General features: G+C 37.8%; 1 protein-coding gene across 1 annotated transcript; it reads left to right on the forward strand.

Annotated features, from left to right (window-relative positions):
• Window positions 1-2647: 2647 nt before the first annotated feature.
• LOC150090230 (monocarboxylate transporter 9-like) lies at window positions 2648-24697 on the forward strand. The gene is made up of 4 exons (XM_090390218.1): window positions 2648-2876; window positions 9007-9150; window positions 19657-20586; window positions 24585-24697. Exons 1-4 carry the CDS (start codon window positions 2648-2650, stop codon window positions 24695-24697), a joined length of 1416 nt encoding a protein of 471 aa, XP_090246344.1.
• Window positions 24698-26148: the final 1451 nt, after the last annotated feature.

Consider the following 26148-nt stretch of genomic DNA (forward strand, 5'->3'; position numbering starts at 1 on the left):
CAGTGCAGTGTTCATCTGTATCAACTGGATGCACTTCTTTGGATTTTATGTTTTTCTTAATTATCAGCATAACACCTCCTCCCTTTCTGTACACATTATACTCCCCAAATTTCAATTCTGCATTCCTAATATCTGTGTGACACCACGTCTCTGATATCCCAACAACATCCGCCTTTGATGTTTTGACCAACACTTCAAAATCATCAAATTTATTTACTATAATTCTAGCATTGCTATACATGCACCTATTCCTATTCTTAGTTACCCCAACACATCCCAAACTGAGGGCTTCTGATAACATTTCAGCCATAATTATAGTGTTTACCAAAACAGATGCATAAAGGTTGCAAATGCTCATTTTGGAATATTTTGAGAGCACCTGTCAAATATTGCTTAGCTTTGCCTTAACTATTAATAAATACCTTTTGTTTATATTTCTATTTGTGATGCTAGTCATTAATGTAACGTACCATCGCGAAAGAAGGGTTAGAAATGTGAAATTCCTAGGTGATGCACTTTCTTTGAACACCAGTCATACAATGAATAAGAGTGAAAATTGTTACTAGCCGGTAAGAATATTTTAAAGCAATTTGACTTAAATGGCTTCCTATGCTATAACATAGGAAAACGCCGTTGACGATTCATTCGGTAATTATTTGAATTAAGGAGCTTCTTACAACTCGAAACTTATTCCATGACGTAGCGAGGTACATGCGGATGATGCATAAAACCAAATGGGATTAATACATTACCTAATTTGAAGTTAATGACAACAATTACCTACCAATTTACCAATTTGAATAGCTTCGGGAAGAAGATACTAGCGCCACCTGATTAAACGTGCAACACTTGTGAACAAGGAGAAATAAACAAATTAAGTAATATATGTGAACCGGAATAATGATTATGATCACTGCTTGTGAAATAAGGAAATATTACAAATTGTCTAATTTCTCCTTCTGTCATTGTGAAATAAGGAAATATTACAAATTGTCTAATTTCTCCTTCTGTCATTTTAGCTGCTTCCTGGTAATACAGAGTTGACATAAGGAGGAAAGTTATTTAATGCCAGCTGGAATCTTCATGGCGAACTCCGGATGTCGGTAATTTCGCATCACTTGCATTAATTCTAGATATGTATATTAATATATAATGGAGTTGACACAAATCACGGTAAAATGGAGACAGTGTTAGGGCAATTGACCATAGTTACTGCTTGCCAAAAATATGGAGAACACCAGGTAAATAGCAAGCATGCAGATAGAAGTGAGGAAGGAATCAAGAAAAAGGGATTAAAAAAGGAAAAAGCAAAGAGAAAATTGGAGTACAAATGGAAGGAAGACTTCAAGGATACATGTCCAGTGGAAAAAATAAGTGGTCAATCAGGAAAAAAATCGGAACCAAATGCTGATAATGAAATGCAAGTGTATCAAGATCGGGTGAAGATAGCCTCTGGGATTGCTTTGTAGGACAGCCCATTGTCTACTCAAGATAAAGAATATGCTGATTTCCAGGAATTTACTTAAAAAAAAGGGAAACATTTGGTGTAAGTGGGACAGGACACTTCAGTGGGAACTCCTGATACCGGCGAGAGGAAGACAGAAGGGGTTAGGAAAAGAGATTTAAAAAGGAAAAAGCAAAGATAAAATCGGAGTTTAAACAGAAGGAAAATTGCGGTGATAACGGTTCAGTGGAAAAAGTTGGCCTTCAATCAGGGAACAAATCGGCGCTCAGTACTGACATTGAAATGCAAGTAATAGATAAAGATTGGGCGGAAGTAGTCTCTGGGGCTGTCCTGGACCACAGTCCATCGACTTAAGATAAAACCAACTATGATAGCGTAGATTCTCAGAGATTGATTACTAAGAAGGGAAATAAACTAGTGAAAGTGGAGCAGGACAGTTTGGTGGGAACTCCAGATATGAGTAAGAATAAGTTACATGGGATAAAGAGAAACACAAGAAGCATGACTAGAAAAAAAATGTATCATGCACATGAGGCTGGGTCACTTGAAAGAGTGAAACAAAATATGGCTTTATATCTTTTTTTAATGGATGATGAACGGCATTTAATCTGCAGTATTAATTTAGAGGAAGTAAGCGGTGTGAAGAGTCTTGTACCCCAGATTCAGATGTCTCCTCAAATTGAGGATCAAAAAAGAAATTTCAGCCCAGCCTTTGAGCCTGAAGAAAATGAGTCTGAAGAGACTAGACAGAGATTGGAGTGTAAAGGAAAAAAAGAAACTTCGCCAGAGAAAACTGGTCAAGCTCTTAAGTGAAGACAATGGCGTAAACAGAACTGTGATAGCAGAAATTCTGTTGAGACGGGGTATATTAGACAATGCATCCATAGGGCTGGGTGTCCAAAATGAAATTTTTGAAGCAGAGGGTGTCTTGTAGCAAAGATAGTAGACTTGTCAAAAAAATAACATTTCATAAAGCAATGGGGAGTGAGAATTTTCAGGTAGGTAAAAGTCTGTACAGCGATGTGGTGCAAGAAGAAGGGAAGCATATATCCTTTTAGATATTTATATAAAAGAATATATATTTATATATTCTTTTGTTTTAATCACGCGCTTGTGATTAAAGCAAAAGAAGATTCGAGGCTAAAAATCAGTACGGATTTTCAACTGGCTGTTGGCAAGGCAATGTCAGGAATACTGAAAACTGTAAGGGTACGAGAAATAATGGGAAGACGTATTATACTGGAGTTAGAGACTGTAAAGGATATCTATGAGATAAAGAAAAATGAACTGATTCGAAGTTTGGATGTTTCATTTTCGAAGCCTAAAAAATCGAGTCCAAAAATAATTATCTATGATGTTGATGAAGAAATAAACAAAGAGAAGTTTTTTAATGATATATTTTGGAAGTACAGTATAAACAAAACAAGAATTAGTAGAAACTGGATAGTTGAAGTGTCCAGTCGCATATATAAATATTTGATAAATCAGGGAAGAGTCTATATAGGAATGATGTCCTATGGGCTAAATTCATTTCGTTTGGTCACCAGATGCTACAACTGCCAGCCGGCAGTTGTAGCATCTGGTGACCTTGCAGGCGGCAAGAGCTTACTTGCAGCCACTGTGCAAAGAGTGGACATACATATCGCACTTGTCCGGATATTCATAAGCAAGTTATGTATGTGAACTGTCTGTTTAAATCGAGGAAATAAAGCAGATCATTCTGTTAGGGATAGGAGATGTCCAGAACTTGAAAGAGCACGGAAATTAATAATTGAAAGAACGAACTGACGTATCTGATATTCAGAAATTCTAATATGACGTATCTGATATTCTTCTTTGCAACATGGTGCAAAGAGGTTCAGGTCAGAATTATTGTAAATATGGGAACGATACACTTAGAAATCGTAACGAACAGATTAATGGTAAAAGTAATATAAAAATAATCCAGCTTAATGCACAACGGTCAAAAGCTGGAGCGGCTGAGCTGAGAATAGCATGCAATTTAAACAGGTTGATCTGGCGTGCACTCAAGAACCTTACGAAAGTGATGGAAAAGTAATGAGGTTCTCTCTGTCTACAAACATTGTGTCGTGCAACGAGCATAATCTGTGGGCCGCGATTCTTATCTTCAATCATAGGGGTGACAAGACTGCATTTGTTTTGTAATTCTCATGCTGTATGTGTATGTGTTGAAAGTGAGATCGTAAAATTTTACTTAGCCTCGATATACTTCCAGCATGGTGCAGAAATTGAATTACACTTAGATTACATGGGATGCCTGTTTGAATATCTGAAAGGACAAACAATAATTTTGTGCTTGGACTCCAACTCCAAAAATACTTCGTGGTATACAGGTCTACTGATATTATTGAAGGAAACAATCAGAAATAATCTTGTAATCCATAATCAGAGATCGGAGAATAGCACATTTTGGACAGATATGGAGAATCGAATATTGATATCACCCTTTCAACAATTTAGAGGGTCCAAACACATAACGAGCTGTATCATTGAGCGTGACTAGATCTCCAGTGATCATAGAGGTATCATGTTTGAGATAACGGAAAATGACACTCGTCAAAATGGATATATGCAAGGTCAATTGCAACGATTCTCTGTACATACTGCTAACTGGAATCTGTTTTTATGAAGAATTACACAAACAAAAGGCCGCAGTGTCTACCCATGCGTTAATCGATTTGGGTGACTCTGCAGCGGCTCAGCTGATACAAGGATGGTTATACACTAGTGTGCAAAACTTAAGGATCAACACTATTTATAAAGGTTACAAACACAAAATCAAACGAAACAGCCTGTAGCGATTTGCAAAACTGTGGCCGTTCAGTAGAAAGCTAGTGCACATGCAAACATTTGAATCGTGATGAGAGGGCTCAATTAACAGGTCAAAGCAGCAGTTCAGCAGTTATGTGAATATTAACTAATGGTGAGCACGATTGTTACAGACGTTCCATTGGTTTCATACAGTGCTACAGACAACGAAATGGCCAGTAGACAACAACATCGGTATGACTTTACCAGGGGTCGAATAACTGGGAAGCACGAGGAACGTCGACGTGCGAGCAGTGTGGCTGCAGAGTTCGGTATTGCCCATAGCATCGTCTCACGTGCGTAGTCGGTCTTCAGAACGATAAGTGCAGCTGTTCGAAGGACCAGTGGTATTCGTCCATGAAAACCAACCTCCAATGATGCCAGCTATTTACTCCTACAGGACAGGAGGGACCGACATCAGACAGCGGGATCCATTGCAAACCAACTGCACAGGAGCACAAGACGCAGGGTATCGCGGTTTACTGTGGCCAGGCGACTCCACAAAGGTGGACTGTTTGCCTGACGGCCAGTAGACTGTGTCCCTTTAACACCTGCCCATCGGAAACACTGTTTACAGTGGTACCTCGAACACAAAGACTGGACAGCAGCGCATGGGGGTAAGGTATTCTTTACTGATGAGAGTAGAGTCAGCCTCAGCAGCGTTCTGGACGTCAGCTAATCTGGCAAAAGGTCTGCACACGGTATCACCCCTCAAACATCACTGAAAGGGATCGATATGGCAGTCGAGGTGTTCTCGTCTGGGGAGGCCTTATCTTGAATGGACGTACACAACTCCAGATACTGAAAGGCGGTACTGTAACTGGTGCACGCTACTGTACTGAGGTAATCCTGCCCCGTGTGCATCTGTTCCTAGGTGCCATTGGTCCCGAGTTCGTGTTAATGGATGATAGCGTCACACCACATGGCAATGTAGCTTGCTTTTGGAAAGTGAGGATATTGTTCGTATGAATTGGCCTGCCCGTTTCACCGACCGATCTAAATTCCTTCGAACACATATGGGACGCTCTGAGGAGACGCCTAGCAGCACATCCACACCCACTAGGAAATGTTCGCCAGCTGAAGATGACGCTGATAGAGGAATGGCCGATGTTAACCCAAGAACAAATCAACAATATCGTCTAAGTATGGACAAGCGGTGGAAAGCCTGCATCGACATTAGGGGTTGCCATATCTCCTACTGTGGACCACCTCTTCCCTTTGTTCCATGTTTGGCAGTGATGAATCTGTATCATGGCAGCCAGTGTTATGTTGACATTTTTGAATAAAGTCCATCTGCAGCGTTGTTGTGTCGGTTTTGTTTCCTTCATCATTTCTGTATCTCACAAGGTTCCTTTGGTGTACTTTTCCGATATCCAGGCCACTCCTATGAGAAGCTACAGGTGAAAACCTGATTGGTCCATAAGTTTTGCCCACCAGTGTAAAATGCCTTTAAAGTTGCAATGAGGGGTTGCTAAACTAAACGTATGCCTGTTAAGTGGTGGACTCCACAGTTAACAACGCTACGCAAAGAATCCAATAAAGCTATAAATTGGAAGATATACCAAAGAAGTAAACGTCACTGTGAAGAAGACGAAATGCATTTCAGGAATGAGTAGAAACGACTGAGAATAAGATACAGACGTCTGATTGCAAAAGAAAAATTTAATGGGTGGATGGAACTTGTAAGAATATGTGGGAACAGTGACTCTTGGGGCTTAATTTCCAAATTATTTACTAGCAAAATTAAATACCCAGGGGGAGATATCACACGTTCAATTCAGGCAAGTGATGGTACTCGAACATGGGAAGAAAGTGTAGGTATGATTTTAAATATCATATGCGTATGATATTTAAAATCATACCTAATATCATACCTTTAAATATCAATCGCGTATGATAACGGTTATCATGCGCGATTTTCCATGCTGATGATTTAATTTTGCTGGTGGACGGTGACTTGAGGCTCCAATTAGAGTAACGATCACATTTCATTTTTTCGTAGCTGAGTACCTGGTGTAAATTGCAGAGACTTGTGATTTTAAGAGAAAAGAGCAAAAATGTGTTGTTAAAAGGATACCTGTCAATTACGAGAAATCCACAATGCCGGATAGATGGAGTGAGTCTGCAGTGTGTGAAAACGATCAAATATCTAGGAGTTAAGATTGATAGATAGTTACGTTTTGTCTCACACATCAACTACATCGCTGGGAAGATTCGTAAATTTGTTGGTATGATTGGCCGTGTAACTAGGAAGGTCTGGGGGATAAAAGGCAAGGCATTGAATCTATATCTATTTTATGACTGTATCTTCTTGCCAATTGCGAGCTATGGTGCACATGTCTGGCTAGATTGTGAGATGCAAAAGGCAAATGTTAGGAGAATATTTTCAATTCAATGGACAATGTTGTTACAACTTAGTATGGCTTGTAGGATTGTGTCAAATGAGGCCTTGCAGGTGATAACAGGACGGCTGCCGCTGGATCTGATCTTAGTATTCAAATCATGTGCTTCTATTTGCGGCGTAGACGGCCATACGAGCGGATTTCAATTGAAATTCGCTGTGACGATGGTTATAACGAGGAGAAGAAATGATTGTGGACTCTTCTTATTGATCGGTGGCAAAACAGATGGAAGAACTGCACTAAGGGTTTAATAATCAAAATGTTTCTTCCAAGCATCAAACAGTTTTGGAAAGGCATGCCATGTTGGTTTCAACCAAATCTATATTCAACGTTCCTGCTTACATAACATGGGTCCGTCTTTGGAAAATCAAATGATTTAGGTATTTCAGCTCGTTCATCGTGTATTTGTGGAGAAAGAGAACACTGCGTACATCTTCGTTATAGGTATCCCGAATACCAGGATCTAAGAGGAATTGATTGTGGAGCACCCAGCGTGCAAACACCGACTTCTGGATGTGTGAGGCCCTTCTACTGAAGACAAGGGTAGACTTTGGTGCTTTCCAAACTTTTGCTGTACAAGTTTTCAAAAGACGACGAGTTCTGCTGCAAATGGAGCAGAACAATGCTGATAAAATTAGCTGAGTAGCTCTATGGCATATTAAATTTTCTTCACTGAAACGGATGTAGCACATCCAAGTTTTTCGTGGCTCAAACTGATAGCTATAGAATGTTTCAGTCAGCTGCGGCAAACAAATCGGAAGAGGTGATTTAACCACAGGTGACACTCGTGTTAAACTCACATCTCCTATTGTATTCTTTATGGAGGTGAAAATCAACGTCCTCTTCAGTAGTAGGTGACTATTTCTTCCTTGAAACGTGAACCATGCAACATCATATTGAAAACAATTTCAACCATACCGTGACAGCTATAAAATTTTCTTGAATGGACCTTGCTGCATGAGTTAATCCTCCGGCTAAATCATATTGAAATTGTAATTCCAAGGTGTCACCAGTTTCTACAACATGATGTTCGATCATTAGATTACAGCAAGGCGGTTCCTTGTGCCGTGGACGACAGCTGTGTGATGCGGTACCTGATACTGCAGGCACGAGCTTTGGCAGCTGCTAGATAATCACTAATGATTTAAGAGGAGTAGTACAAATAGGCCAGAAAAACATCCCTGGTTAGTCCACACTTCATCACTGAGTGCTCTTTCATGGAGGAGTATTCGAGGACAGATGCTTCCTTAAGTGTTATTTCAAATCTGAGTACTGGACGAGGATAGGTAATTCAGGTTGTGAATTTCATCAGTGATTGGTCTTTTAACTCGGTATACCTGACGAGTCGATTGGAAACGTCAATCTCTAACTAAACATATTTTAAAGCTTATGAAGTTGATGCATTTGCAATAGATCTGTGTTCACTTTCTTACTACAATTTGCTGATAAGAATACTTTTCCGGCCTGACTGCAATTTACTTTGGAGAATACAGTACTTCCATGGTGTGGAATTCAATTTTCGGGTAATGTTTCATTTATTAAAAAGATTTTTCTTTCTCAGACTGGACATTACATTGCAACTGCATGCACTGACGGCAATTTCTCAACTACTTTCCTTAGCAAGGATTCCAAATTCATTTTTTATGAACTGCAGCTGTTCATTATCTTATACTTTTGCGGACACATGAAGTGCAGAACATCAATATCTTGTAATGGAGAGGGAATTAGTGATGTAAGTTTGTAAATATCTGTACAGTATTCTAATTATAAGCGGGGTTGCCAGGAAAGCTGGCTGGGACCGTATTTTACAATAAATAAATAAAAAATATCTGAACATAATTATCACTATACATTGGTAGAAATAACAACCGCCTTCATGGGTAGCATGGTTATTACGATCGCCGTCCTCCAATAGCCAGGGGTTTTTTCCCCACACCAGGTGGAAAAAACCAATTCCAATCCGGTCGATGACGGGAGGAATTTTTATGGGCCTTTTTCACAACGTAGCTGAGTTAGTTGTCTTCAGGCATGATCAGCATAGGTTTTTCTCCCGGTAACTCAGTTTTCCGTCAAGAAAACAGAAAATCGACCTCGGAATTGCTGATGCTCTTCAATCCCTACAACAACAACCCTGTGCACTTGGTACCAGTAGCAATCACGGGGTGGAGTCCTAATCAGATAGAAATAATATATAAGAACAATAATATTAATAAGACTGAGTTTAAATAATAATTAAATAAATGGCGAGTCATGTTTTGAATGAGTATTTCCATTTGTCGTGAATACCGTGAATTTTCTTTATTCTTACAGCTCTGCTTGGAGGAATGTTGACACACAACTTCGGTACTCGAAAGGTAGCATTGGCTGGCAGTTTTACTGCAGTGGTTGGACTAACAGCGTGTTCACTGGCGAAAAGCATACTGTGGTTGTCGATATTATACCGATTCGTCCTTGGTAAGTTTAATTCTTTATTGGGTTTCAATAATACGAACCTTCTTGGACAATAGCCAGAGGTTTAGTATTGGTATTAGATTGGCAATGATCACATGGTGCAAGGAAACCTATGGCTTAGGCTGCACCAGTCCAAAAAAATATATAATTAAATAAAATGATGATAATAATAAGAATAAAAAATTAAAAAACAAAAAAAACTTCCTGCAATCCAATCTAAACAACTCCCCCGTAACTTGAAATTATGATCCCTAGTTCTAGAATCATTTATAACCGTGAAAAGTTCGTCCTCATTAGTTTTACTATTGCCACTCAGCGCCTTAAACACCTCAATCAAGTATCCTCTAAGGTGCCTAGTTTACAAGCTCTGCAACCCACATATTCGAAGTCTTTCCTAATATGGGCGCCCTTTAGCCGATCTCACCAGGCGAGTAACCATCTTTGTACCCCATCAAGAAGCACAATGTCTTACTTTAGGTGCGGTCTCCATACCTGAACACAGTATTCCAAGTGTGTTCTAACAATAGCCTTATACAATGGGATTATGACGTCCTTACCTTTACTATCAAATAAATAAAAATTTTGTTTATACTCCGGGACGACCAAAGGGTCAGAGGATGTCACAAAATAGACAGAATACAAGAAACAGCACCGTATTTAGCAGTCACGGGCTTGAACCCGGTCACTCAAGGCACGTGTACTTATGCATCCGAGCAATTGACCACTCGGTTATGGCGGCCATATGTTCGATAGGACACCATGGGCCTTCCTTGCAACCTGTCTATAATCTTACTCTAATCGTATCGTAACAGCCAAGTCCCTTTCCTTCACTACCGGCTTTAGTTCAACTCCGCCAAGTGTATACAAACTCATGTGGGACTCAGTCAAATGCTTTGCTCAAATCCAAATAAACAATGCAAAAATTATTCTCAAAGTCCAGCTCTTGAATGACCCTGTCAAAATAGCTATCCAGGTTAGTTAAACATGATTTTCCCTTTACAAAACTATGCTGAGTTATTTTGGGGTTAATGTTCCCCAGGTGCAATACCTTACACTTTGCTGGATTAAAGCATAGCTGCCATTTTTCTGAACTTCCATGAAGTCTGTCTAGGTCGCTCTGAAGAAGCTCTGCATGCAGGCGATCATTAACTACTCTACCAATTTTTACATTATCTGCAAATTTAGACATCACGCCTCTATCCCTTCATCGATGTTATTTTTGAAAATTAAAAACAACAGTGGTTCTAATACTGATCCTTGGGGGATCCCACTTCTCACATTAACCAAATCTTAGGAATAACCAATTATCACAACCCTCTGCCTCCTGCCTGAAGCCATACAGCTATCTATCTAAGGATTTTTCCTGTGATTCCAACTTGGTCCAGCTAATAAAGCATGTGGGACTCAGTCAAATGCTTTGCTCAAACCCCAATAAACAATGCAAAAATTTTTCCCGAAGTCCAGCTCTTGAGTGACCCTGTCAAAATAGCTATCCAGGTTAGTTAAACATGATTTTCCCTTTACAAAACTATGTTGTTGTTGTTGTTGTTATTTGGTTTTTAGGAGCATTAGCAACTAAGGCCATATTGCTCCGGGATATGCGATGGTCATTCCCTGACCTTTCCGCATCCTCCGTATTTGGTGGTGACGGGCTCGAACCCCGGTCTAATCAAGAAGCGTGTGCTACGCACTGCTGCTCCTTCCCACCTGGCTACGGAGGCGCCACAAAACTATGCTGAGTATCCTTCAGAATTTCATTTCTATCTAAATGATATTGAAATTCCACCCTTGATCATAGTCTCCATGATTTTCCCTACTGCTGAAGTTAAACTAAACGGCCGGTAATTTCCCACTTACTTTTAGAACTGCCCTTATGTATTGGAGATACATTGGCACTTTGGCAATCCAATGGAAATATTTCCGAGTTCAGTGATGCTCGCGCGTTCGCCGACCGGCCTAGCCGAGTGGGTAAAGTACCTGCCCGGCAACCCAAAGGTCGCGGGTTCGATTCTCGCCTCGGGCTTGGATGAAAGTACTGCAAAACCCTTGGGAGGTGCAATATGGCCACAGAAGCCGATGCGCCAACAACTATCAAAAAAAAAAAAAAAAAAAGTGATGCTCGCATAATTAGCCTTAATTGTTCAATGCACTCACTTGCCACCACCCTTAAGATTATACGATATATGCCATCAGCCCAGGAGCCTGACTGTCCTGTAGGCTCGAAAGTTTTTTTTATTAAATAAACGTTTGAATTTCAACATCATTAATTACATTTTTTTCGACTTCACTCCCAGAATTTCTCTTTGATATAAAGGGTTTTCCCTTCTTTAAATATCGATGCAAGGTAACTGTTGAGTTCATCTTCAACTTTAGCTTGGGTATGTAATATTGTTCCACATCCATTACCCACATTTTACATCAAAAGCTGAATTAAAGTCAGCGGACTGGAATATTAGAGATAGACAATTAATATATTACTTATTACGGTAATTAGATTTAATTTAATTACGGTAAACAGGAAGATCAAAGTATAAAAATTTAAAAACAGGGAATAGGAGGTGATGAACATTTTCCAAGTGGACTTTCGGTAATATCCCGGTAGTAAAGTATCGACAAATGGCAGTCGCAATGGAATATGCTTCGTAAATGCAGAGATGATCATTTAATTCGCTGAATGAAAGCCTACCGTATAAAAATTCAAGGTTTTTATTTTATTTTCGAAAATCCCAAACATGAAAGGCTGATAACATATAGTGCTCAGTACCATGCATCAGTTGAATATTGAGAAGACAGAAGATACTTGTTTATATTAGACTTGAATTTCTCTACATTTTTATTTTCAGGAAATACATGTGACGGAATTCTGTTTCAAAGAACAGAAGTAGAAGGGATAAATGAGGAAGAGAAAAAGTTGGTACTGTGAGTTTGGATTTGGACAGTGAATGGATGGTGACTGGTTGCGGCACGCGTTCGTACTTATTTTTAAGGGAGTGTTGGAATTACGGATGCGGTTCAGAAGAACAGTGTTCATGGACCTATCTAGAGAAAAGGCATGCAGCAGAAACAGAACGTGCATGATACAGAGAGTGGAGAGACTCTGTAAGAGGTGGACATTAATTAACCTGACTACTGCCCAGTTTTGAAGAGAGTCAAGGAGCTCGAGCGAGGTTTCCGGGGCACAACTTCAAATACTCACGTCCCACGTATCTTCTGGCATTTTATTGTATTTGAGCAGGTATATATTTAAACTGAAACAAATCAAATGAAAAAAAAAGTGGGAACAGTATTGCAATGTAGGACCGATGTAAGATAGAGTGAGCAGCTGTTTAGACGAAAAGTAACGGCGAAATCCAAAATAACAGAAACATTTTTTTTAATGCAGTGGAAGCAATATTTTGATGAGCTTATGCTAAAATTCATTTGGAATGCTGAGTAGTCCCTAACAGAGATATGTGACCTTATCTAGAAATTCGAGTATCCTTGAAGATGAGCACAGAAACATTGAAAATTTTTCGAGTATTAAGACAGGATGAGTCTTATATGATAGAAATGACAGAGGACTTTAGAAGGATTGAAGTTAACTTCAATTCTTCTAAAGTTCTATTGGAGAAATACTAGGAGAGAGGAATTTAAGGAATTGTTGTTGGATATTCGAGACGTAGAATTTGTTTGTGCAGGGAAAGGTTTCTTAAACTGGAAGGCGAAATGCAATGTGCTATCATCAGCAGGGCTATGGATAAGATTTCCAGTCAAGGAAAAACGTCATTAATATACAAGCGGAACAGAGTTGGAGAAAGATCTGAACCGTGGAGAACTCCAGCATTAGTGGAAAAGTTAGAAGGCTTAGAGCCATCTACCATCAAAAAGCAGTGAACGGTCGGAGAGAAAACTACATAATACTCAATTGAAAAAAAACAAACAGATGGTAGCCCATAAGGCAATGTTGTCTGATTAATTTTATTGCATAATCAGATTTGGTCACAGAGGAACTGGATACAAAAAATAATTTTGATATCATATACTTGGATTTTGAGGAAAGCTTTTGATACTGTTGCGTATAAAAGACTGCTGTATGGATTTGAGCAATTTAGCATTAAGGGAAAGTTACATATATGGATAAATGGATGGTTGAAGAACAGAAAACAGACAGTATTATCAATGACTCCTGTTATGGTGGACTAATGTTATTAGTGGATTCCCTGGGATTCGGTGCTGAGCCCATTTTTGTTTTCTCTATTTATGAATGATGAAGGTATATCAGGCTTAATATTTAAGTTTGCCAATACTACGAAGGTTGGCAGGATGGATGGTTAATGATAGTAATTACAGTTTGCTGTTGTAAGAAGATCGAGAAAAATTAGGTGAGCTGAGAACTGACATGACAGTTGATGCTTAACTTTGAGAATTCCAAGGTAACATTCCGACTGTGTGTTACTACACTCAGAGTAGAGGAAAATGTTTAGGGGTAATTTGGGCAGTCCCATATGAAGAAATCTGAGCAATGCCAGGACAAATCGTGGGGTTGTCTATGACATATAGGAAATTTGGCAGCAGGGATAAGAAGATGATTAGTCTATTATATTAGGCAAAGGTCAGGCCACACCTTGAGTACTGCGTGCAGGTTTGGTGGCCACGTTTTAGGAAGGATGTGAAGCAGCTGGAATGAGCAGAGAAGAGTAACGAGATTTGTGAAGCAATAAAAGAGTGGTCTTACCAAGAAGCACTTCAGTTCTGCAATTTGCAGCGTCTGGAGACTAGGCACCTGCGGGGATATTTGATTGAGGTTTTTATGGCTTTAAATGGATTGAGCAAGATAAATGCTGATGGGGTTCTTTCTTTTGCTCAGACTACGCACATAAGGTGGCACAAATTCAGATTGAGGAAGACCGGTTACAGAATTCATGCGGACGTTTGTCTTTAGCTAGCAAGTGGTTTACTGCTGGAACAAGCTTGCATCCTTATCTTTCGAAATGAATCGTTTCAATAAATTGAAGGAAGAATTAGACTACCTGTTGGAGGAGATGGATAGGTGAAGGGAAAAGTTATTTTTTTGGCTGATGCTGTGCAATTCTGTTTTCTTGCATCATTTTTCACTACTAATATTAATTCTATTACTAACATAGAATTAAAAAGGTAATAATAATTTGCTTTATTTATCTTTTAGACCTTGAAAAATCCTTCAAACAGAAGTTCTTTCCAATGTTATGAAGAAAAGAGGTCCCCATGTATTTGCGGGGAGCATTCTCTCTATAGCATTCATTCCTTTAAATTCAATTTCAGTTTCTTTTTTGTTTCTCCTGTTTCCTTCTCTGAACATGTGATTCTTTGGCATATGTGATTTGGTCTAATGAGTCAATGTGTAAATGATTTTCTATGCTACTTAGCTTTATTTATTGTATCCTATGTTTCTGGGGTTTAAAGTTGACGTTAATGTGCAACATCGGTCTCGACCTTGAGTTTCGTTTGTTTGTCACTTTGTTCAGCCATTGTCATCGGGCCCTCTTAATCTGCTCAGGTGCTCCCGAGGTCCATATAATTGATTCATAATTAATCAGTTAACAATGATTCAGGAAATGAATCATTGGGTTAGCTGCTGAATAGATTCTTGTGTGAAAACATAACTGTCTTCTGTAAACATGTAATCACGTAACTTTTGAATAGAATACATTGTGTATACATGTAATTGTAAAAACATTAAAACAATAAAAAATAATGCGTTCATCAATACTCTTTATTTTGTAATGAGAGAGGAGATAACAATGGAAGGTAGGTTAGCAGATTATAACAAGCAAGTTTCTTTAGAAATATATATTATAATAAGCAAAACGTACACATAATGTGAATAAACATTTTGCAAAGCGTGTTTCTGCTTATTCTTGTTTATTACTTTTAATAGGGTCTGCTCTCGTGGTCAGCACACTTGACAGAATCGCCTTCCTCTCCACACTAGGCTGAAAAGAACTGAGTTCGAGTCCCGTGGATGACGAGAGGAATTTTTATGGGCCTTTTTTACAAAGAGTTGGTCTGTGTTAGGTGAATGTAGCATGGTTCCAGTTGAATTTCCATATTATGGAAACTCGGGTTTTTCGTCCGGAAAAACAGAAAATCGACCACAGAACATGAACAATTTAGAGACAGCATACAAGGAGCAATATGACCATAGTTGCTGATGCACCTAAAACCCTACTACAATAACTCTTTTTTTCCCTTCACCAGTATGGTTGCCCTTCTCTTAACTCGTTCCAGCTGTTCAACATCCTTCCAAGTGAGGCCTCCAGACCTCTATACCAAGGTTCATTTAACCATGGCCTTACACATAGGAATAATGACTAATGATCTCCTGTATGTCAAATTATTAGAAGATCCAGAAAACACATTCATGATTTGTGCTTTTTATAGGTCACCATCAAATTCTATAAACAGTTGCCCAATAGAATTAGATAACATAATTTTGCAATGGGATGACATACAGACTAAAAAGACCATACTAGTAGGAGATTTTAATGTTAATTTTCTTGCCGATGAAACTGATAATGTAATACTCAAATACTCTGCAATATTAAACAATTATGGATTTGAACATACCTTATTTGGAATAACTGGGCAACAAAGGATGGAGGGTGATAGAACAGTAAGCTCTTGTTTAGATCACCTTATAACAAATATAAAGTTGAAGTACGCTAATTCTTACATACTATTAAATAAATTTTCAGAACACAGAACATGTATACTTATAGTGGATATGTACTCAAAACAACATCCATGTGAAGATATTAAATTAACAAATGTTACGAAGAAAAATTATTTATCAACAGGTTAACTGAAACAGAACATAGAAAACATGTTAATACAAGAGCAAGCATCTTACACAACAAATGTAAATGCCTTTTAAAATAAGATAATACAAATGATAAACAATTCGATGTTTAATACCGAGAGAAAAGTAAATCAATACGCTTGCAACTTAAATTCTAGGAGTAGCAGGATTAAGCTTAAGAAACCTTGGATGACTAACTAAATAGAAGAATTAATGGTACAAAGGGACAAATACTTCAGGCAGTATAAAAATTGTCCATCAAAGATAGAACATTATCGCAATTATAAAACACTCAGAAATAAATTGACAGGTATGATTAGAAAACAAAAAAACACTTATTGCAATCAACTTTTTATGGATAAGCAGATAACTCAAAAGGATAAATGGAACATTATAAATAACCTGTTAAGTACAAGGAAGAACTTATCAAGGGGAATCAAATTAAAACACTATTAGAACAGATTTCTGGTACAAACAATCAATATTAGGGTGCAAATAGGTTTGCCAGAGCTGTATTAGATCTCAATAGATATTATATTCATTATTGCCAAAATTCCTTTAATCAACAAGATAGTCTTCCTCAGATAGTGATCTCTTGTGGAGTCTTAACTCCACAATACACTGAGGTTCTTAAGATTATAGAACAGTTAAAGAACAAGAAATCGTACTATTACAGTAACCTAAATAAAGAGAAATAAAGAACAGTTCTCTGTTCTCTTGGTGGAGCTTATAGCACGGATGGTAGAGTCGGGAAGCTATCCTACAAATTTACTCTCATTTAAGGTAATTCCAATATATAAAAAGGGATCACCAGATGACTTTTGCAATTACAGAATAATAACAATACAGTCAGTTATAAATAAGATAATAGAAAATTATATTTTTTCCCATATAAGCAAATACTTACATCAATATGGGCTGTTAAACAACTCTCTATTCTCATATCAGAAGGGCAGAGCACACAAACATTATTAGAGAGTTTAGTAGACTCTTTTAACTTACATTTAAACAACAATAACTTCATAATGATTTTAATTATAGATTTGGCCAAAGCATATGACTTAATTGATATTCCATTATTGAAACAGAACTACTGAAATATGGTATAAGGAGAAGAATCAATCAACTCTTAGCAAGTTATTTAACCAAAAGAAAAATAACAGTTGAAGTAGAGAATACAAAGGAAAATCATATAATGTAAAGAGAAGAGTACCTCAGGGCACTCATGCAGGGCCAATCATGTTCAACATCTATACAGGGTGTTTCAGTTAAACGTTTCAGAACTTCTAAGAGGGGTAGGGTACATCCTGACAACTCGAAATCATATAGCAATGTGGGGTCGGAAATGCTTTCCTGAAGCGGTATTGTACACAGAAGCACCATAAAGAAAAGAGACCGTAAGTGAGAAATCGTTTTAATAATACATGAAAAGAAGCAAAAGGTAAATGGATTAAAGTAAGTGTTCGAAGTTTCTTCCACGGGCTACAATGCACGCCTCACATCTCCGATGCATGGACATCCGAACATTCTGGAATACTCCAGGCAGCGTGTCCAGACACAGCAACCGGAGGGTTATGCACCTCGTACTGCTTTCGCACAGTGGTACCTTGGAAAATGTGCTACAAATCCCCTTTTTTCTGCTGAAGTGTTGTTTCCCGATGAGGCATCCTTCACAAGGGAAGGAATTTTCAACACGCATAACGACCATATCTGGGCGGTCGAGAACCCGCGTGCAATACGACGTCGTGCAGCACAGATTCGATGTTCGGTCAATGTATGGGCCGGTATTATGGGAGATCACCTCATCGGACCTTACCTGTTACCGTGTCGTCTAACCGGACCTATCTACTTGATCTTTCTGCAGCAAGTATTGCCACAACTTTTGAGAGATGAACAGATTTCTGCATCGACGCAACACACAATGTGGTTCCAACACGATGGAGCCCCTGCCCATTATAGCGGAGATGTTCGTAACTACCTGGATGTCACATTTGGTCAACAGTGGATCGGACGTGGTGGTCCCGTGCGTTGGCCTGCTCGGTCACCCGACCTATCATGTCTTGATTTTTATTTCTGGGGTCATATGAAATCGCTAGTTTATGACACCCCTGTTGACAATGCTGAGGAGCTGGTTGCAAGAATCGCAGTAGCTCCCGAAGAAATTCGAAATTCGCCTGGAGTATTCCAGAATGTTCGGATGTCCATGTGTCGGAGATGTGAGGCGTGCATTGTAGCCCGTGGAAGAAACTTCGAACACTTACTTTAATCCATGTACCTTTTGCTTCTTTTCATGTATTATTAAAACGATTTCTCACTTACGGTCTCTTTTCTTTATGGTGCTTCTGTGTACAACACCGCTTCAGGAAAGCATTTCCGACCCCACATTGCTATATGATTTCGAGTTGTCAGGATGTACCCTACCCCTCTTAAAAGTTCTGAAACGCTTAACTGAAACACCCTGTATAAATGACATATTCGAAGTAATAAAGAACGCCTTTATAAAAATCTATTCAGATGATATAATCTTATATACAATAGGAAAGAACCTGACAAAAATGACTAAATATTTACAGCAGGATTTAATAAATTTACGAAACTGGTTGCATGATAATAAATTAGCACTCAGTTTTGAAAAAACAAAATTTCTGGTAATTAGACCCCCTTATCAAACCTTGGACATCCATCCCTCTATTAAATTACACAAACATGAATGCCTACATGATCAGAATTTCCAGAATTGCAAATGTCTAACTGTGGAAGAAGTTTCAAATCATTGTTACCTTCGGTTTTTTTTTTTGGATTGGATTTTACTTGGATTTTTTATTGGAGTTTTTGGATTTTACCTTGGATTGACAACAATCTAAGTTGGGCTATTCATATAACAAATTTGTACAAAATAATGAGTTTTTATGTGCACTTTTTTACTACATTAAGAATAAGTTAAATCTTAGAACAAAAGTTACCTTATATTATGCATTAGTGGACTCCCAACTCAATTATTTAGTAAATGTATGGGCACGAGCAAATATAACTGAAATAAGGGTAACAAACAACTTAATTAACAGGATTTTGAGACTTTTAATGGGACAAACTTTTGGAATGACCTGAATAAGAGAAGGCAATTTTTGTTGAAATATAAAATACTTTATCCAGTTCAAAAACTGAAGTTAAATTTAATCTTGAAAAATCTTAATCTATTTTTGAAGAGTCGAATCTGCAAAGAAATGTCTCACAAAATTTAAGGAACCCAAAAGCAATCACTTTGCCTCACCCTAGGATACTAAATTGATTTCAAGATAGGCACACAATGAATATAATAAACAACGTGTTGGCTAGTGTAGATTTCAGACTCAAGAGAAGTTATTCAAGCTCCAAATTAAACATTTTAATAAGAAAATTTTTGATACTCAATGATACAGTAGATTAGAATTGCTATGCAGATAAATTACTTTCTCTATTTGCAGTGCGGAATGTACTATGTGTTGTGGTTTCATTATCTTTTCTGTTATCCAACAGAAAAGATAATGAAATGTCTATGCAAAAACTGTTGTAAATGAAGAATTACAACTTCTTGTCAAGACATTTACTTCTCTTAACAACTTCATTTATTGTAAATAAATTCTCTCGATAAAAATAAATTGTATTGTATTATTATTACCTCATATATACTGTTTTTATTTTTATTTTCACAGGTCTTGGAATGGGTTTGCTTTATCCGACAGTTTCTGTCACAATCAGCCAACACTTCGAAACTACGAAATCTGTGGTATTTGGGATCGTATTCTCGGCAAATGGGTTCGGAGGTCTAATTTTACCAGCTATTACGGAAAGACTGATTGAATTTTATGGATTGCGTGGGTCGTTTATAATTCTAGGTGCTCTTCTGATGAACATTATTATATCTGGAATCGTAATGGGAGAGCCTTCTGTTAAGTCCCCAAAAAATCATTATGATAATGGTCATCGAGCAGAAACCTCTTCAGATGTCCAGTGTCATGATTCTAAATCATATGGAAAGCCAGAAATTACTCAAAATATGAACGTTTTCTCTGAAGAAACACAGCGGAGTTCCCCAGAAAGAACGTCGCAACTCGAAGCAATTAACAATGACGAAAATTACTGTTTTAAATTCCTTAAAGGTACTTTACCCACAATAAAAATAATGGCATCTTTGCTGTTGACTCCGATATTTCTTGTCATAACCTTTGGATTACTTGCATTTACAATTTCTATAATTGCTTTTCACACCGTTATAATAGATTTTGCCTTTGACAAGGGAGTCAGTGAAAATTACAGTGTTTCTATTGTAATTTGTACTGCTGTGGCAAGTATTATCTTCCAGATCGGTGGTGGATGGGTGACCAATAAGGGATTTATAACAAAGCAAATTCTCGTTATAATTCTCATGTTAGCGATGGGTGTGAACATGGCTTGCATTGCTTCAGCTCGAAGTTATATTGTATTGATGATAAACTCCGCTGTTATAGGATTATGTTCATGTCTTGAACCATTCTACCTTGTTTTGTTTGAAGAGCATCTGGGACGGGAAATCTTCGCATTATCAACTGGTTTGTCAAGATTTATTATTGGGTGTTTTAGTATTCTTATACCAGTTATTATTGGTAAGTTTTCAACACTTGCTCTTCTTTAATTTTGCATCGTATTTTTTGTGATTAAGCAAAATATATAACAAAGCAAGCAAGATAATACATAACAAAGCATTGGCAAAAAAAAAAAAATCCAAAAAATTTCCCCATATCACCTGTCTACCCCTCTAAGAATTTATCTAGTTATTGCTTAAAATTATTGTCAATTGTCCCACAATCGACCGCCCACTGGCTAAAGGCAAATTTTTGCTCATCTGTCCTGCAACCATCCTTCCTCAATTTGAATTTATGCTCCCACCCCCTCATGTGTGTCGTCTCAGCAACAGGAACAATGCCATCAGCATTGAGCTTACTTAATCCATTCACAGCCTTAAAACCCCAGTCAGATCACTTCTCAAGTGTCATGTCTCCAGAAGCCAAAATATGTAGGACTGAACCCTCTCTTGGTGAAAGCACAGCTTTGTTCTCCTCACCAATCTCTTTGTCCTTCCCTGTACCCAATATACACTGAGTTAGTTTTGCTTTAACAACAATTCCTTGTGTAAGAACGAACAGATTGTGATGCTGGTAGGGACAAATTCGGGAAATGTTGATATAAGATTGTAGTTCACACACGTGGACTGATATCAGTTTTTGTCTGCCAGGAAAATTGGGTCTGCGTCGAGATATATCCAGCCCCGAACGTAAAATGATTGTGGGGGCAAGACGGACAGATGCCATTATTTTGACATCAGCCAAAATGGTTAAGCATTCTCGTATGGGGTCACACGTCTATCGTGACTAGGTTTACTGCGATCGAAAAACCAGACAAGGGTCAAACGTGAAACACGTCAGACGCACATAGCTCACCACGTGCGTCGACCACGTGTGGTCGACGCACGTGGTGAGCTATGTGTGTCTCATTTCGTAAAACAGCAGCGACAGAGCACAGTCAACCAACCCCCAGAAAGATAGGAACCGCAACAGCAATATTCACATGGACTATGCAGCGGATATTAGCTGGGCTCGTATAGGCATCCTCGGTGTCCTTGTACACTGTGAGACAAAAGATGCAAGAGAGCAAGCTCACAAAACATCAGGCTAAAAAAAAAAAAAACTTCACACTTCATACCTGTGCATCCCTACCAATAGTTTTTCTTGTTCTTCTTTGAATATATTGAAACTATTTCCGAAACACATGGGAGTGCTTGTCAATAATAAAACCATCGGTTGGATAATGGCAAACTCCCGCACATCTATCCTGCAACCATACTTCCACAATTTGAATTTATGTCCCATCTTTTGTGTAGCCTTATAAAATGGGACAATGCTTCCCCCCCATTTCTGGTACCAAAATGCCTGTATATATGAGAACATATCCCATGATCTTCCTGGCAGTCTGTGCTGTCAGAGATATTTATATCTGGCTGCACAATTACCCCCAGGTATTTTTATTTTCCACTACCCTAAGTACCACATTGGTACATTAATCTTGAATTACTGCACCTAATATAAATACCTGACATTTGTTAATGTTAAACTTCAGCTACCATTTCTCAGCCGATCTGCCTATTTTTATCCATTTGAAAATTTAAATATTAATCCCGATATACCTTTTACAATACCATTAATAAATATAGAAAATGATAATGGGCGCTGCCCAGAATTCTGGGGAATTTCCCTAATAATATTTGTCCATTAATAACCACTCTCTATCTTCTCCCACTCAACCATCTATTTATCCAAAGCAGTAATTTGCCCTTAATGCCACACTGTTCATATTTATACAGCAGTCTTTTATGCGTAAGATATGAAAAGCACTGAAATCCAAATACATGACACCAAATTTATTTTTTGCGTCTAGTTCCTTTATTATTGCATCATAGTATCCAATCAGGTTAGTCAGAAAAGTTCACCCCTTGACAAATCCACGCTGAGCCTGCAGTATAACTTTATTTGTTAAATTGTATCAAAACACCGGTTTTAGATATGGTGGAAAACAGCAATATAGTGAAAGCTGTTGAACTTTTCCCTGAAATTATTTTAAAAATGTATAATAAGTGTTATGTGGAAGGAGTCTTTCCAGGTTTCTGGAAGATTGCCCTATTAAAATTAATTCATAAACCAGGGATGGAATTAACTGATCCAAGAGTTTACAGGCCTATTTCTCTGTTGGCTAACTTGGGCCAGATATTTGAAAGATTATTGTTATTAAGATTGGAGTTTTTGTTTAACACTGCTAATGTAACTCTTCCTTGCCAGTACAGTTTCAAGAAAAACTGTTCTGTGGAGGATGCTATAAATGATTTGATAATTTGTTGTAGGCTTTCTCAGGTTATCTCAATATAGATATTAAGAAAGAAATCTCAATATAGATATTAAGAAAGCAATCTCAATATAGATATTAAGAAAGAAATCTCAATATAAATATTAAGAAAGAATAAAGAAATATTCTTGTGAAATTAATTGATATTTGGCAGCAAAGATGAAATAATAGTGAAACTGGTGCTGTGACTCGTTTGTCCATTCCACTAGTTAATTTTAATTATGAAATCAAGTTGACTAAGTGGTTTTATCTTAATATTGAGACCTCTTTTATATTAACTGGCCATGGTTCTCTATCAGTTTGGTTTAGAATCCCAACCATATTGTGAATGTAAAATGGTAGTGAGTTGGGAGCATCTTTTATATGAGTGTTCGCTATACGAAGAATACAGATATATATTAAGGGATAAATTTTCCAATTTTGATACATGTTTTGAATATTTATATAAATAAAAATAAATTTTCTTTTATACTCCGGGACGACCAAACGGTCAGAGGAGTTCACAAGATAGACAGAATACAAGAAACAGCACCGTATTCAGCAGTCACGGGCTTGAATCCCGGTCACTCAAGGCACGTGTACTTATGCACCCGCGCGCCTGACCACTAGGCTACGGCGGCTTATGTTCAGTCCAAAGAATGTTATTTAAGCTTTCAAGAATATTGTAGATTAGTCTTTCAAAAAAAGGAAACAGTTGACTGTTTTAATAGATATTAGTGTTTTTGGGTTTTTTTTTGCTTAATTTTCTAGCGGTCCGTGTTAATCATGGTTGACGGATACTGAGCTGGAATTTTTATTTTATTTATTTTTTTAAAGGATTATTTAAGTCAGAGTTCAGTTCAGAAACCTTGCTTCAGCTGTCATAAATGTTCAAAGTTCAATCTTTGTCATCAATATATTACGAACCCGCACTTACTGCCACAGTAAAAGGAAACAAAGAACTCAAATAGCGGGCTCATTGTCTTCAAGATTTATATAGAATTCCAACAAGCATCGGTCCTGAATGCTTTGACGCTAAACTCCTTGGTAGACATGCTTTCTCATAGCATTATTCCAATCTGGATAACCGTAGGATACCCTGATTCCAAAATAGAAAATTTTGCAGCCGCTGCTATACGTGGTGAGATCATCATCAACATCATCATCCATGGATCCTTTCCGTGGAAGATCATTATACTGTTTTGCTTGCGACGGTGCCTTTCTTCTCGATCGTGGTCAGTTGACCTACTGTTGATCATTCTTTTTCATTCTCTGGCTCCCTCTTCTGAGAGAGAAAGCGTACTACACTTTTCCCCTTGTCCTTAAATTCCACATCCCTCCCTCGAGCCTAGCTAGTGTTTACGCCTTCCTCCTCCTCCTTCACTATGGAGCTTAAACACTTAAATTATCGCAACTTGTAAATCAACGTAGCGGTCTGGATAGCTATTTGAATATCTTGATAACACAAACACCTTCGTGTGTTAAATTATCCAGATTTGGATGCCCAACTGCTCAGTATTTTAACCGACACATGCCACAATACAAATTGTAAGCCATACAGAATGATTTACGTTTATGATGGATGTTCACCAAAGACCACATTTAAAGGTACTGAAATTTACAAGGAAAAACAAGAGTCCTTTTATGTATTACAAAATTCAATGTAGATTTTAATGTTACTTGTGCAAAGATTTTCTATAGTTCAATTCTTTAAAAAAATTTTTTTCAGGTTACTTCCGGGATACCTTACAGAGCTACGATGGCCTTTTCTATTCATTTAGTGTCATTCTCATTGTCGGAGGACTGTCGTTAATTTGCCTAAAGAAATTCAAGAATGCATAGAGAAATACAGTGTATCAATTATTGTTCGTATCAGGGGTAGAAAACATTGCACACATCGTCTTGTTGCGCACAACAAGATCATACCAGGACTTGAAGAAGCTGCCACTCAACAGAGAGATGTGGAAAAGAGTCATCAGTGCTACCAACTTATCGTAGAGACTGAAGGAACGCATGATGATGATGATATCGTAGGGATATTTAAAAATTGTCACTACCTATGTTAAAATAATAGATTATTAATCTCACAAGATGATAATTTTTCTTTTATTTCGGTAATTGTATTAGAGATCAATTAAACCCTTTATGGAATACAGAAGATTGGTCTTCCAGTAGCGGAATGCGCTGCTCATTCAGCCCATCGTTCTTGCTGTAGGTCGGTGAAAGCTAAGATTACCAGGGTGCACCATCTCCAGAGACCAATTTATTATAAAGAAGCTATTTCTAAAGTACACAGTAGTTCCAAATGGATATAGGCTCTTCGTTCTGCAACCATGTTGTATTTATATAATTGATATTTTTGCTATATTTTCCGTGAAATCCTTAATACAAATGATCCCCAAGAAATTCCGAAGTCATATTCTGTGCGCCCTATACTTAATATAAGTATCCCAAGAGACCAAAGAACTTCAGGCCCAACCTCATCAAATGTGGCATCCTGAAACTCTTTGAGAAGGTTAATCAACCACGTTAACTTCACGATTAGGCATCCATACCTAATCATTGTATTAAAAGGTAGGTCTCACAGAACAAATCTTCTGCACCAATCATCCAGATGGTTCAAAAGAAGTGTTTCCGCATGGGATAATTCTAGTCCACGATTTCTGGAAGTCGCTTTTATTGAAAAACACTATCCAATTATACAAGAAAAGGCGGACATTCCTGTTTAATATCTTATTACAAAATTTTTCTAGCAATGGTAATTGGAAAGTTTTGTGAAGCATTGATAAAGACAACTTCACGCTCATCATGGTATGGTTTCTTGAAAAGCCTTCTAAAGTGAACGAACTAGAAGGAGAGTGGTAAAGAAGCGAAATGCATTCGAGCTATTTCGTTTACTTGAATGGATTAAATTTGTGGAATTAATATTGCTTATTTCATACAATGTAACCTACAAAAATGGTGAGCTACTACAGAAGGATCTAAAAAGAAAGAGATGTTAGTTAAAAAAGTATAAGAACCCAGCATCTAATTTCTCGCCACGTGCCCGTTTTCGGGGAATTTTCCCCCCGAGTTTCAAGATTATGTTCCAGTGTCCGTAATTTTACACATAGTGATTTACCTAGAAGTTATCATCTTTTTTTTTTTTTTTTTTTTATGAGAACCCCAAACACGAGAGGTATTATAACCTATAGTACTTAGTACCGTGCTTGGGTTGGAGGTTGAGAAGACGAAAGTAGATATTTGTTGATATTGGACTTGAACTTCTGTAGATTGTAATTTTCAGGAAATAC

The sequence above is a fragment of the Mastigoproctus giganteus genome, chromosome 2 (assembly GCF_048544385.1).
Source record: "Mastigoproctus giganteus isolate SK-2022 chromosome 2, ASM4854438v1, whole genome shotgun sequence".
Taxonomy (NCBI): domain Eukaryota; kingdom Metazoa; phylum Arthropoda; class Arachnida; order Uropygi; family Thelyphonidae; genus Mastigoproctus; species Mastigoproctus giganteus.

Coding starts and splice junctions, on each gene's coding strand:
- LOC150090230 (XM_090390218.1), top strand. CDS start 2,648: ATGTCAGGAATACTGAAAACTGTAAGGGTACGAGAAATAATGGGAAGA. Junction 9,151..19,656: donor ATTATACCGATTCGTCCTTG/GTAAGTTTAATT, acceptor TTATTTTCACAG/GTCTTGGAATGGGTTTGCTT. Junction 20,587..24,584: donor TCTTATACCAGTTATTATTG/GTAAGTTTTCAA, acceptor AATTTTTTTCAG/GTTACTTCCGGGATACCTTA.